Raw genomic sequence first — 13166 nt, 5'->3', positions numbered from 1 at the left:
AACCAGATAAGGAGAAAGGTGGCCACTTAGAACTGGGTGCACATGGAAGGGATATAGGATCATAAGTTGCTTTACAGGGGATTTTATACCCTGCTCCCACATTAGTTTACTCAATAAAGCAAAGGACTTAATCTATTCAGAGAGTAGCTCTTTATTTTAAATACGACAACATAAATGCTTTTCTTGATGAACCAGATTAAATTAGCAGTCTGAGTAACTAAATAGTGATAGCTCTATGAGAGGAAAAAGGGCTGTGGCAACAGCTTGCACAGTTAACAGGAACTGAGCAATAAAAAAAAGCAAAAAGCTATACTTATGTCATAGAAGGGGAGAAGAAAAGCACTTTGTTTATCAGTGCAAACCCCAGAGGTGTACAAATATTAGCTGGTGCCAAATCAGAAGGCTAATTAATGCCTGGCAGTACAGAATCTCTTACCATCTCCCTCTCCCCACAAGGAACAGGCATGCTTTGGGACTTTGTGCCCGCTTTGATGTTCCGGGATTAATTAATTAATTAAAGTTATTAGATCCGCAATTCCAGGACTTGTGGTATTCTCCAGCCCTGTGTGGAAAGAGTTCCTAATTTACCCACAGGCAGTAATGCAAGACAGTGATGAAGTCTGAAGAGCTCTAGGCTTGTCTGGATATGTATATCTCAGACAGTGTTGCTGACATGATGACAAGTTTCCCAGAATGAATCTACAGAGTAAGGACAACACATAAAAAATAGTGTCTGTCTGTAAATGGGAGGGTTTGCAATTTTAACTGGACAGCACATTATTTAGTACAAGAAGCACTAGTGATGATGATTGCACAAGTAATTCATAACCCTCCATTCCTACCAGGAGGAATCACTTGGTGTGAAAGCATCAAACATGGTCATCCTTTATAGCTCCTTCATTTAGACCTCTTGAGCTTTACAGGCAAAAGCTACCTAATATTTGATAGCATTTAACAAAAGAATGCTGAAGCTGAAAAGCCAAGATGAAGAGTACAATGGTGAAGTTCATCCTGGGGGACACTACCAGGAGGGCTAGATGCTAACAAGTACACACAATCTAAGACCAATATAAAAGACTTACACACCAAAGAAAAAAGCTAGTTCTGCCTTTCCTAACATTGACAGGTGATTACAGAAGAGTTACAGAGAATCTCATGGGATTACTGTTGCTATAATTATCAAGACTGTTTTCCTAAAGTCCCTAAGTGATTTCAGCACTTGCCAAAGTTTTGAATGGAAAGAAGAAGTACATTTGTGTATGCAGAACAAGAGGAGGAAAACCCAGCACACTGCTTTTTTAATCAGAACATAATCCCTGGCAACAAAAACACTCAGTGATACAGAAGGAATTTTACCAAGTGCATGGGCTACTGAGCAGTGAGAACAAAAGCTGTTAAATCATAAATTCCAGGCAGTAACTCACAGTTCCCTTCATATCTGGCTTCATGAGAAAAAAAAAACCCAAACAAACCAAAAAAACCCAAATCACCACACACACCAAACCAAAACAAAAAACCAGGGAGAAATCTTCTAAACCAGAGCCTGGTATGCCAAGAATTTTGCGAAAGGGTGCACATACCAATGGCAAAATGAACACTGCAGTGGACATATAATCACACTAAGAATGCCTCTGATCAACATTAGCCAGGAAAACATCCTGTCATGCAGGAGGCTAGAGCATGAAACTCAAGTAAATAGCATAGTTTACACTCCAATTCTTCCTGGTGTTGGTCTGAACAGAAAGGCACCATACTAGTGAGATTCACTTTTTCTCTAAATTGACTTGATGTTTATTCTTTACACTACTGTAGGTGGCAAACTGCAAAACAAAAGGAAAATGCTAACAGAAACCAAACAAGATACATACAATTCTGTAATATCCCCCTGGACTCCCTGTGCATCGTTCAGTGGAAACACAGTTGTTTTCCCTCCTACAGACTCTGTTTATATATACATTATAGCTCAATCCTGTGGATAATGAAAGTAAACTTGGAGCAACTAATCCGAGACCAATGAGCATGCTAACAAGCATACAGTCACACAAACAAATGTTTGCAGGTTGAATTTGACAACAAAAATATATTAGCTCAGACCTCTTAAACTAGCCATTCCAATTAAATTTTAGCAATGCACATGTTTCCACTAATTGCAATATGGAAAGCTTGTAAAATGACTATTGCCTTCTGGAGACTCAGACTTTGTCTTGTGCAAGATATCAGATCAATGCAGTGCCATGCCAGGAGCTGGCCAAGTTTATTTTATCTAAACAGAAGCATGGTAACAACCCTTTAATAAACAACAGACATTTGTGCTAAACAGGTATTTTCATTTCTTCTTCTATATTTTATCCACTGGTCATACTGGAAGCTGAACAATCCCTAAACACATAAGTGAAGTGTATGTCTCTATCCTCTGTATAGGAAAAGGAGGGTTGGACTTAGTTGAACAACTTAAAAAATATATTTAACATTGTCATATATGAGAACTAGGATAAATGAAACATATAAAAAGTGATAAATGAAAACAAGACCCTTGTTTACAAGAGGTCAGAGTCAATTCTATTCCATTCAGGTGAAAGGCAGAGACATCATCAATCCCCTTTCCCCAGAACAGGTCCAAATTATTTTGCTAAAATGTGTGCACAATTTCAGGGAAAAGTTAGGGGCATTAGGAAGGGGATTCACAAAGGCCAGTGCACTAATTAAGAAGCTGCTGCAGTTATCCCACGTGAAACAAGGAAGAGAGCAACTCAAGCCCTCTTCTGGACTTAGATACATTTTTTTCAACTACTGAAAAGGACCTTATTCAAGTAAAACTTCAAGATATGAGCTGTCACATGGAGTTATGCCTCCACCAAATATTTATAAGCACAGCTGAGGGGGCATTGCTTATATAAACCATATGCACTCATTAGGGAAGTCACAAGGTGGTATCCTTCTGTTACACTGTGGGGGTCTATTAATATTGCAGTATTCCACGCAAAGAGCTGCACCTCGCTGCCAGTTGCTGGCAGGGACGCAGCCCCATCTGAAGGTGTGTTCTGCAAACACCCACAGGATTTGGCCTGTGGGTGGAATTGCTGGAGAAACACCTGGCCGCATGTCCCAACACCAGGCGTGAGTGTGGTGCCGCGCTCCCGGCACTATTGAAAGGCAGGAGCCTGGGACCCGCCCAGAGCAAGCTTTGAAGTGCCCAGGGAGCTCCGACGGGAGCTGCGCTGCCTGGGGACCTGGCTGAAGGCACAACCAGCAGCTTGCTGAGGAAAGATTTAAGGCTTCCCATTTTGGATACTGGTGCCTGCAAGAGGAATGCACCAAGAATCCTGAGCTAATTTCCATTGCAAACAGCCGGCTAGCATTTCTAGCCATAGCCTGATGTTGCTTTTAAAACGAGCACTTTGTAGGTGAACCCACCAGATCCACCACCAGTACATGAACTGAGGGGATGGATGACGATACTGTTTTGCAACCCTAACTGCAGCAATCATTCAAGAACATGAAGCCTAAGATAATCTCATGTGGGATGTAGCAGAACTGGATCACAGAGAACTACATGGCTTCTTAATTAAATGGAAGAGGAATAAGAATAAAGAACATGTCACTTGGAAAAGCTGAGCAAACAAAGCCATGGCCTACAGTAAATAAAACCATATTTAAGTAAACACTTTCTTCACATAGAAATACTAGAAAGTACTGGCTTTCCTTTTTATTCCAGCTTTTCTTTCTCAACAGTTACTTTGCTGAGGATTTGTATGTCCCTGCTTAAAGGCAGCACCACCTCTCTGTGGAGAAAAGCTACCTGCCACCAGAGCCAGCCAGAAACCCCAAGGGCTGACAAGGGGCTTAATCAGCTCTTTACCTATGTAAAATCCTTTCACTCAACCCTAGCACATATTTTATTAAAAATATCCAAAACCTGAAACAGGCTGTTTGTAAAGAACTCAGCATATTGTCAACTACAAATGAAAGGTAAGACTTTCAAAAGCATCTGCACAAGACCAAAGTTACCTACTTTAAAGCCAAGGGGAGCTTACCCTTTACCTTGACAGGAGAAGGGTTGAGTGTGCTTGGGTTAACTATGAGTACTTTTGAAAATCCCAGGCAAGGTGGTGAAACACTAAGATTAAGAAGGCTGCCAGAAGTGGTGCACTAATGTCAATTTATTCACCTTGATCCAATGCATTAATGCTTACTTCCTGCACACACAAACCCCATAGCATAAATCAAATCTGCTCCTTCTCTAAATGTAAATTGGAAGAAACGCTGAAACTTCGCTTCAGTTCACAGCAGAAGTGTCTGTCAAAACACATGTACAACTCCTTGCCAATATATGAGACTTTCTCATTTACAAGAATGAATTACTCAGTTAAAAATTTTCTCATTTACTCTGGAGCATGTATTAGTGTATATCTATAGGCCATAAGGGCCATTAATTTGTATCAACAATTTTATTCACAGACAAAGCAAGAGCAAGAAGAAAACTTAAAAAGAAAATCTGACAGAATACCAGAACAATGGTCTAGTGAGGAAAAGAAGCAACAAGATTGGTTTTTTGTTTACAGACAATTGCCAAGTAGATAAAAATTGGCTTTGAAAGTCTTGTATACAGACCCATAAATCTTCTAACAAGATAAACCATATCACTCTGAGGTAATGAGTGATACTTGGGTGCTCTAGTCCTCATTCTCATAAACATACATATGACTGTGAACAGATCTGGAATGAAAACTTAGTTGCACAAGGCAGTGCAGGGAGTGCGTCAAGATATAGTAATCATGCATAACTAACTGTATCCTGGAGGAAACTTCTGACCTTTGCCATACAAGTGACATTTCCTGGTGAGAAGTCACACCACTGCTGATATTCTCAGTTTACAGGCAAAAGGAGTGCGTAGTCTGAACTAGTAATAGCTTTCCAGCTGTGGAAATTATTTTTCTTCGAATGTCAAGACATGCTGCCATGTTGGTGAAGACAGCATAGCACCCATTCCTTCACCAGCTTGCTCTGGTCAACAGGAGACTGGCCTCTGACTTCACTAGAGTCAGACTTTCACAGAGAGACACTACTTAATATTTTTACTGACTTTTTACTGACTTTGGGTGTCTATGCAGCCTCCTCAACACAGGTAAGTTAAAGTGAATGTGTTGTCTGCTTGATTGATTGGTTTTTTGTTGTCTTTTTTTTTTTTCAACAGCATTCATAGATTTAATTTATGAAAGACTTTCCTCATGCAATGGAAAAAAAAATAATTCAACAAATATTTTCAGATGGTCATCTAGTCCAACCTTCTGCTCCAAGTAAGGCCAGTTTCCAAGTCTGATCAGGTTCCTCAAGATCCTATACTGATGAGTGTTGGCTGTCTCTGAGGATCTGAGATGGAGCCTCTTTGGGCAATGCAACTTGGTCTGCAAACTCTTGTGGCTAGTGCTTAACCTGTCTTGTGAAACTTTTAAATTATATTCAATCAGACTTTTCCTCTGATTCCTCCACAATCAGACTCGTGGCTGCCATTTCTTTTTCTTTTGCACATCCATAGGAAGTGTCTGACTCCATCTTTTCTGAGTCTACTTGGCCTTCTCCAAGAACAAACTCAATTGTTTCAACTACTTTCCCTGGAGTTTATGTTAAATTATCCACTTAGTGATGCTCCACAGGACTCTCTAGTTTGTCAGTCTTTCCCTTGTACTGGTGGCCTAAAGCTGTGTTTTAAATATAGCCTTCTAGGACCAAGTACAGGGGAATAATCACTTCTCTCAGTCTGCCTGCTGGCTTTTCTCTTGCTTTCGTAATCTTGTGTGTGGTTACTCTTCATCATCATACTTGCTGTCTATCAAGAAATCCAGCTTCATTTTTGCAGATTTGCAACTGGCCAGTCAGTGCCCATCCTATGTTATTTTGTGGGAATTTGGTATCCTAGGTGCAGGACTTCACAATTCCTTCTCTTAAATGTCATGAGGTTCCTGCTGGTCCATTCATTCTGCTTGCAGGGATCCCTCTGAGAGGCAGTCACACTCTCCTGTGTCAAATTACCCCCAGGGTCTGGAGTCATCCTGCCTTCCTCTTTTAGGCACCATTCAGAAGGTCACAGAACACAAACTGACAAGTGAGCAAACAAAGTTAATTCACCTACAAATTTCCTATTACTGAGCTTCCTTCTGATCCTAATCCAGGCTTTTGACCAGTCTATTGCCCAGGCGACTAGCACAGCTCTGGCATTCAAGACACTCTTTTGAAGAAGCTGCAATGGCATCCTTATCTAAGAACCTCAGAGGCCGTACACTACGGCACTGCGGTTGTGTGAACTATCCTGCTGCATCTCTGCAAATCCAGTGACATTGCAGTGCTGCAGCCATGCAGACTTCCACTTCATACCAGAACACCTGCTGGTAAAGACACTTTTGCCCCACACTGTTGAGATGATCCCATCTGTTCCTAGCAGACCCCATTTCTTGAAAGCTGTCCTGTGGTCATGGAGTCCAAAGTACTGTTTTAACAGCAAGTGCACAGACGTGTGAATATGCAGGATACATCCACCCCTGCCCACGTTTTTCCCCTTGATTGGAAAGATGGAGAACTGCTGGGGCTCCATCCCTTCACATGGAATCACTGAGCCCCATAGTCATCCTTAATCTGCTGAAGTGTTATTATTGCCCAAATGAGAGAGTAGAAAAATCTGACGACTGGCCAGGTCTTGGCAACCTCTGTGATATCCTAGATCCAGACCCTGGGAAAGAAGCAAACTTTGTAAGTCATCAGGTCTGGTTAGCAGATGGGTGTCTCCACTTTCTACCACAGGGAGTATTCAATCCCAGTTACCCACTGCTTCTTCTCCATGGCACTGGTTAAGCATAGTTGATCAGGCACGGCTGGTCTAAACACTTCCCTTGCCAGACTTCACTCTTCCCTTCCAGCTTCCAAGCTCTATACATTTTATTAAATCTATATTATTATTAGCCTTACATATATGTGTTACTGAGGATGACACCAAATATTATCTTTCCATTAACTTACCTGAGAGAAACTCTTTGAGGCTGGAAACACTATAGTTCCTAACAGTGATGCCTATGATTTAGGCTTCTCAAAGTGAAAACATAACATGTAAGCAGCATAAAGACAGCTGCTTTTAACACAGCAAAAAAGCAAGCAAGCAAATACTCCTTAAACTGTAAAAAAAAAAAAAAACAACAAACCACCCAACATAACAAAAAGAAAAGAAACTCTTACACACAACAAACTAAAATAAATGCACAGAATGCTCCACAGAACCAGTGAAGCTGATTACTTGTCCATGTCATGATGTCATGATGCATACTGTTAATATTGAGTATCTGCACAAACCTTTAATGCCAGACTTCACAGTCTGCACACTGTGGTCAGGAACACAGCCAAAGCTGTAAATGTAACACCCGATTTTCAGGGGAGATGGGAATGTGGAAAAGAGTTTGGGAAATTCTCCTACCAGGATGCCTTTGATTCTCTCCAGATAACATTTTCTATAGCCTCCAGGCATTAGGATGCGGCACAAGGGCATTTCTTCATCTCCAGGTAAACCCAGCATGGCTAAGGCTGCTAAGCCCATCCCTTTCCTTCAGACATACATGGGGGTAAACTCCCCCTTCTGCCACTGGGCTATACAAGAGAGGAGAGGGAAAGAAAAGAAAGAAAAAAACCGTCTTGTGTCCACCATTTCAGCTGCTCTCCTATCTGACATCCAAATGGAAAAGGCAAGAGATCAGGCTGTTTCCTCACTGCATTAGATGGGAGAGGAAGCAGGACAGGAAGAGGGCAGGAAGCAGCCAACAAAAGGTAGAAAGACATACTAAAATTTCCCATGCCTTAATGCTTTTGCATTTGAATCCAAATTCTTAGAAACCCATGACCCAGCTGTGGAAAAAGGACTTCATGAAAGCTGGGAGGGGATGGAAGGCTGTCTGGCTTTCTCAGCATAAGTACATGTTTTGCTTTGTTTTCTATTTGCATACTTCATCCAAAGTGTTACACAACATGAAGCTTTATATAGCTATATGAAAACATGCACTCCCCACGCATCCAGGGAAAAACCTCAACCACACTAAAATTTGTTCAAATCAAAAAAGCTCACCCAAGTCTAACAGGACCTTAATGTTGACTAGGTACCACAACAACAAAATCATGCATTAGAAAATACCCCCTGCTTAGTTGTGAGAGTACAGCTTTCCCATGGCAATTCTGTGTAACTCTGTGCCCTAAATTCACTAACATTTGCCAGATAATAGCAGCTGCTCCAGGATTCCTTTGGCAAATGCCATATCTCAGACTTTTTCTTTCTCAGTATGCTGCGATTTTCTGTGGAAGATTGCACTACAAAGAGGTGCAATACTAACACTTTTAGAAGTAAATTATTTTATAGCACATGTATTATGGAAAGAAATTTAATACTTGGACCGAGAAATTCCCAAGCGGACAGAGATTAGAAAAACATTCTGATAAACAAACGCCATCAAAGCTCATATATTTTTTTAATTCAGTGTAAAAAATATTGGGTAACTGTTTTCTGTTCCTAGAAAGAAGGGCATCTACTGCCAACAGCTGTAGTTTTTTGTAGGAATTATAAGACTATATTGAAGATTTATGTTCCTGACAAAGGCATAAAGTTATCCAAACTAGGGCAGAAAAAACAGAATAGTCTTCTCCCAGTGAAACAGACCCACATTATTTTCATTAACTCTTACTGTGGCAGGAGTTTTGATCTTCAAAACCAGGAACTCATGCTGTGGTTGATGTTTATAATGATTAAGTCTTGCAATGCCACTCTGCACAAGGTGAACAAGGTTTTATCACAGGTTATTCCACAAGTAAGAAAGATACTATATAATCTTTAAATCAATTAAAGTCATAAATACTTACCTCTAAAAGCACATGACTTTGAATTTCCTTCTTGGGATTTTGGGTTATTACAACAATGCTTTCCCTACCTTACGATAAGGCTTCCCTAAAGCTGTGGCCATCTGTCAGGTCCACAGAAGACAGGAGAAAGGTGACCTTAGGCAAAAGGCTGTCTTGTGCCTTAAGTAAACAAACAAGGCGAAGGAATCTTGGGTCTATTTACTGCAGTTATACAGATGTCAGTGGTCCTACCTGCCTGCACATCACTCTCCTGATTGTCATGGAAAAAGTATTCCTCATGCTCTGCAAGATCAAGGTCTTTTGTGTTCCTTGAAACTATATCAGATAACAGTATACAGAACTATTATCTTTAAGTCAACATACATTGAGCAATAAAACTCAGGATATCAGAGGTTTTAAAGTTCATTTATTTGCAAGCAGCCAAACGGAGTTGAATCCTGGGCCAATTTACAGTTCCACTCTAAGCTGTTCCATGAACACTACACCAAATTACACAACTTGGGAATCAATAAACCCATTGCCTTGAAAGAATTTGCTCAAAGACTCACGATGAGTCAGTGGCAGTGTCTCACTTAGGTCTCAGACTTTGGCTTCCATTTTGTAGCTGCTGGGTTCACCAGATCATACTAACACAACATCAACAAAAATGTTTTTATTTCTGACCTTCTGAAACTGACGTTTGTTTGCTTTGTTGTTTTGGGTTTGATTAACTAGGGGAAGGAAATAAATTAAAAGTTTCTAAATAGTTACAGTTTTGATTTATTTATTTTTTTTTAACTAGCAACCAACAAAATATACTTCTCAGCTGAAGCAAAGATAGAAAGCCTGATCTCTTTGAACAAAATGCAAAATAACCCAAAGACCTACACAGGAAAATCACTGTGCACATGCCAGTTTTAGGTTCAGATAGACATAATCTAATAGTCTACTTAGTCACTGATTTTAAAAATCTTCCATGTAGCCATTGTGAAGTGAAAGACTAAAATAAAACCTTCCTTCAAGGACCAACTTGCTACCAGTCTTTAGTTATGCAAAGGATCTGTCAAAACTGAGGATATTTTACTTGAGTTAACAGAATCTTAATTAAGCATAAACAAGTGAAAAGCAAGCATTCAGTTTCCACAGTATATATGATTCAAAGGAAAAGAAAAATGTAAAAACTGGGGCCATAAAACCAACTTCAATTTTAAAAGTTTTAGGATCACCACAAACAGATTCTTTAAAACAAATTGCCATTAACAAATAATCATTTATATGAACAGTTTCCAATAAGGCAGAAGTTAAGTTATCTAGCATGGCACTAGAGAATACATTTAATTTTAAATATGCTTATAGTTTTATTAGAGCCAATGGCTTTTTCCATGCTTAAGGCTAAGCATATGCTCATGTACTCTGCCAAGACAAAAGCTTCCAACTTTGTTGTTAGAATGCAAAGCAAAGCTTTTATCCCAAACCACATTTTCTTGCATGTAATCAGCACTGATGATGCCACCATAGTTTCCAATTCATTCCAGGGCACACTCAGCATTTATTAGGGCACAGATGGTGCTCTCTTTCTTTGGTTTCTAAAGAACATGCCTAAATATTAAAACAAAATCTGCCTTTTATCCTGTTCTTACACTCTGTATTGCAACAATAAAAATAACAGTAGCCTTTAAGCTAATCTGAAAATCTATTCTAATTTACACACAAAATTTGGCAATAGGATTATCAAGCAGAATCAGCCCACTCGAAACCGAGGAACCTGATATGCTTAAATCCAGAACCTTAGTCAACAAGTGATCAAGAACGGCAACAAGCAACCCACAAAACAATCAAAAGAACAAAAATCGTTAACAATTTTTCCAGTAAAACACTTGATAGCTATGTGTTTCTGGAACTGTAAGGATTATTCAACAGCTTAAGCAGCAATTATCCAAGGAAGAGGCTGTTTTGTAAGGCAGATAAAGAGCATTAGCATGACAGGATTTGTTGTGAACAAGGCCTTTTCCAACACCCTCAGTGCCTTAGTTTGCACTGTGATGAGAACTTGAAGTGTTTTCCCCGTAGGCAGCATAGCACATTTATTTCCTAATTTTTGAAAATTATTTACTCATTTCCAAGCACACACAGAGCAACCTCTGCAGAGACCAACAGAAAGACAGCTGTCACAATATTCCATTAAAAATGTCCTAAAGTAAGATAATCTCGGATTTGTCCAGCAGATCTTGACAAAACATTCTTGAAAGTGCAGCTGAGATGCAGGTGCACATGACGGTCAACGGGTCTTAGTCACCCATCTTCACAGGCTTTTAGTCTCACACCAAGCACACTGACACTGGAAAAATCACAAGTCATGTGCATCAAAATATGTATGACCAAACTCAAGTGGGGGCAGAGCACGGGGTGGAGGACTTGGAGAGAGATTAATCAGACTGCCTGGAAAGGATGTTCCCAACTGAGGGCTATTACACTATCTCACTGGTAACAGGAGATTAGCAGCCAGTGCATGCTGCCAGAATCTGGGACAAGAAATGTGAATTTTAAGCAGTTGTCTTGACTTCAAAACAGCTTAGTCAATTGCATGCATGGATTGGTAAAGAAATCACTTCTGAACAAACATCAAGTCCATAAAACTAGTTTTAAAAGTACATTTAAATGCCAGAGATTTTACTAAATAGGATTATATAACACCCACTAAATCAGTTAGCTCCTACATTTCTTTTAAAAATAAGCAATGGTTAGTAATTTTGGAAGTAATGATCCTAGATATTTGCACTCCAGTAAATATAATAAACTAAATAAATCTAAATTAGTATATGGTACTAAATCAAAATTACATCAAAATCATAATAAAAGTAAATAAAAACTCTGTCAGTATAAATGACCCAGAAACAAATCACTGTAAAACATACATTAACCAAACAATAATCAGATATGGATGGTAAAGTGACTATTCTGCAGCTAGTCTAAACGATTTTTTATAGTCCACTCCCGCTGAGGTAATGAATTACGAGTCCTCCTATATCCCAGCCTCACCCAAGGCAGCCCCTCCTGCTGTCTCTTTGTCTACTGAAACTCAGCCCTGCTCATGCCCCTCACTTTGCAATATTTCCTGATATTTGCCTGGCTTCCAGGAAATTCAGCCTGTTCCCTCTTCTTGGTATCATGCATCTACACGATGCCTAACTTGAAATTACTGGTACATTCAATACTTTTAAAATCATGGGTTGAGAACAAGCTTCAAAATACCAGCAACAGCAATCCTGGCCTTACCTGAAGGATCTTGTACTGTCATTTCCTTACGCTTTATCATCAGCTTGTCTTTAACCCATGGGAACTCCTGTAAGGAATCCAAGAACACTTCAAAAGCTTTGGGTCCTCTGGTGGGAAGAATATCAAGGAGCATCATGGTTTTCCTCTGACTGGTGGTTTGGGCTTTTATTTCTTGAACGTGACTGTCTGTAAGAATCCCTTCTTGGTAGAGATACTGAATAACAAGTCCATCCACCAGCACCTCTGTGCAGAGCTCAATGCGCAGGGAGCGTAAAAGCTGCTTGTCTCTGGCATCCATCTGGCAACCTAGAGTGTGAGACATGAAGTAAGGAAATGTATAAAGATTAAAACACTGCGAACTTTAACATCCAGAAGTGATGTCTGAAGTTTGAACATCCAGAAGAGATGTTTTGACACCTGTAAACCTTCAGAAAGAATTACAAACCCAGAATCACTAGCCTGGGAAAACTGTTGATGATCTCTACCATCTCCTTTCTCTCAGATTTCACTGTCTCACAAGGTAAAATGCAGCCATTTCTGGGAAATATTAGAGAGGAATAGAACCTTTGGCATTGTGAAGCCCAGTCCTTTGCTGGAGTGAAACACATGACACGTAATCCCACTCACTAACTGGTTAAGGGCCACACTAAAGGCAACTAGTGCATTTGTCAGTCCTTAAGAAACTCTAACCCCAAAAATTAAAGAGATGTCACAACTGACCACTGATATAATTACAAAAGCAGCAGCAGGACTGGTAGATGCACCACAGCCAGGCGGCAGCAGCAGGGACAGCCGCAGGTAGCTTTGGCCTACGGTGATGCATTTCAAGTTTAGAAAGGGTAGAAGTGCACCTTATGCACCAGGTTGTTCTCTCCCCTGAATCACTGGAATAGTGCTCTGGAGTTTGACTGATCTGATGATGAGAAACTTTCTTCAAATTTCCATCTCAAATTTATCCACCTTCTATTTATAGGCATTTGTTCTGCCAAAATTGTCCTTTAGCTTAAGAAGCTCTTCTCCCTCCC

The 13166-nt window shown here is 40.0% G+C and overlaps 1 protein-coding gene across 2 annotated transcripts in view; it reads right to left on the bottom strand.

Moving 5' to 3' along the window:
- CRADD (CASP2 and RIPK1 domain containing adaptor with death domain) overlaps positions 1 to 13166 on the bottom strand; it is an 81070-nt gene that overhangs the window by 65276 nt on the left and 2628 nt on the right. For both annotated transcript variants that reach the window (XM_050323530.1, XM_050323531.1), the window contains exon 2: positions 12142 to 12447. In XM_050323530.1, coding sequence (XP_050179487.1) covers positions 12142 to 12439 — 298 coding nt within the window. In that variant the 5' untranslated portion in view covers positions 12440 to 12447. The remainder of the gene's footprint in view (positions 1 to 12141; positions 12448 to 13166) is intronic.

The sequence above is a fragment of the Myiozetetes cayanensis genome, unplaced genomic scaffold (genome assembly GCF_022539395.1).
Source record: "Myiozetetes cayanensis isolate MyiCay16 unplaced genomic scaffold, myiCay2020 scf3, whole genome shotgun sequence".
Lineage (NCBI taxonomy): Eukaryota > Metazoa > Chordata > Aves > Passeriformes > Tyrannidae > Myiozetetes > Myiozetetes cayanensis.
Note: the sequence above shows the minus strand (reverse complement) of the source record. Positions and strands in the feature narration are given on the sequence as shown.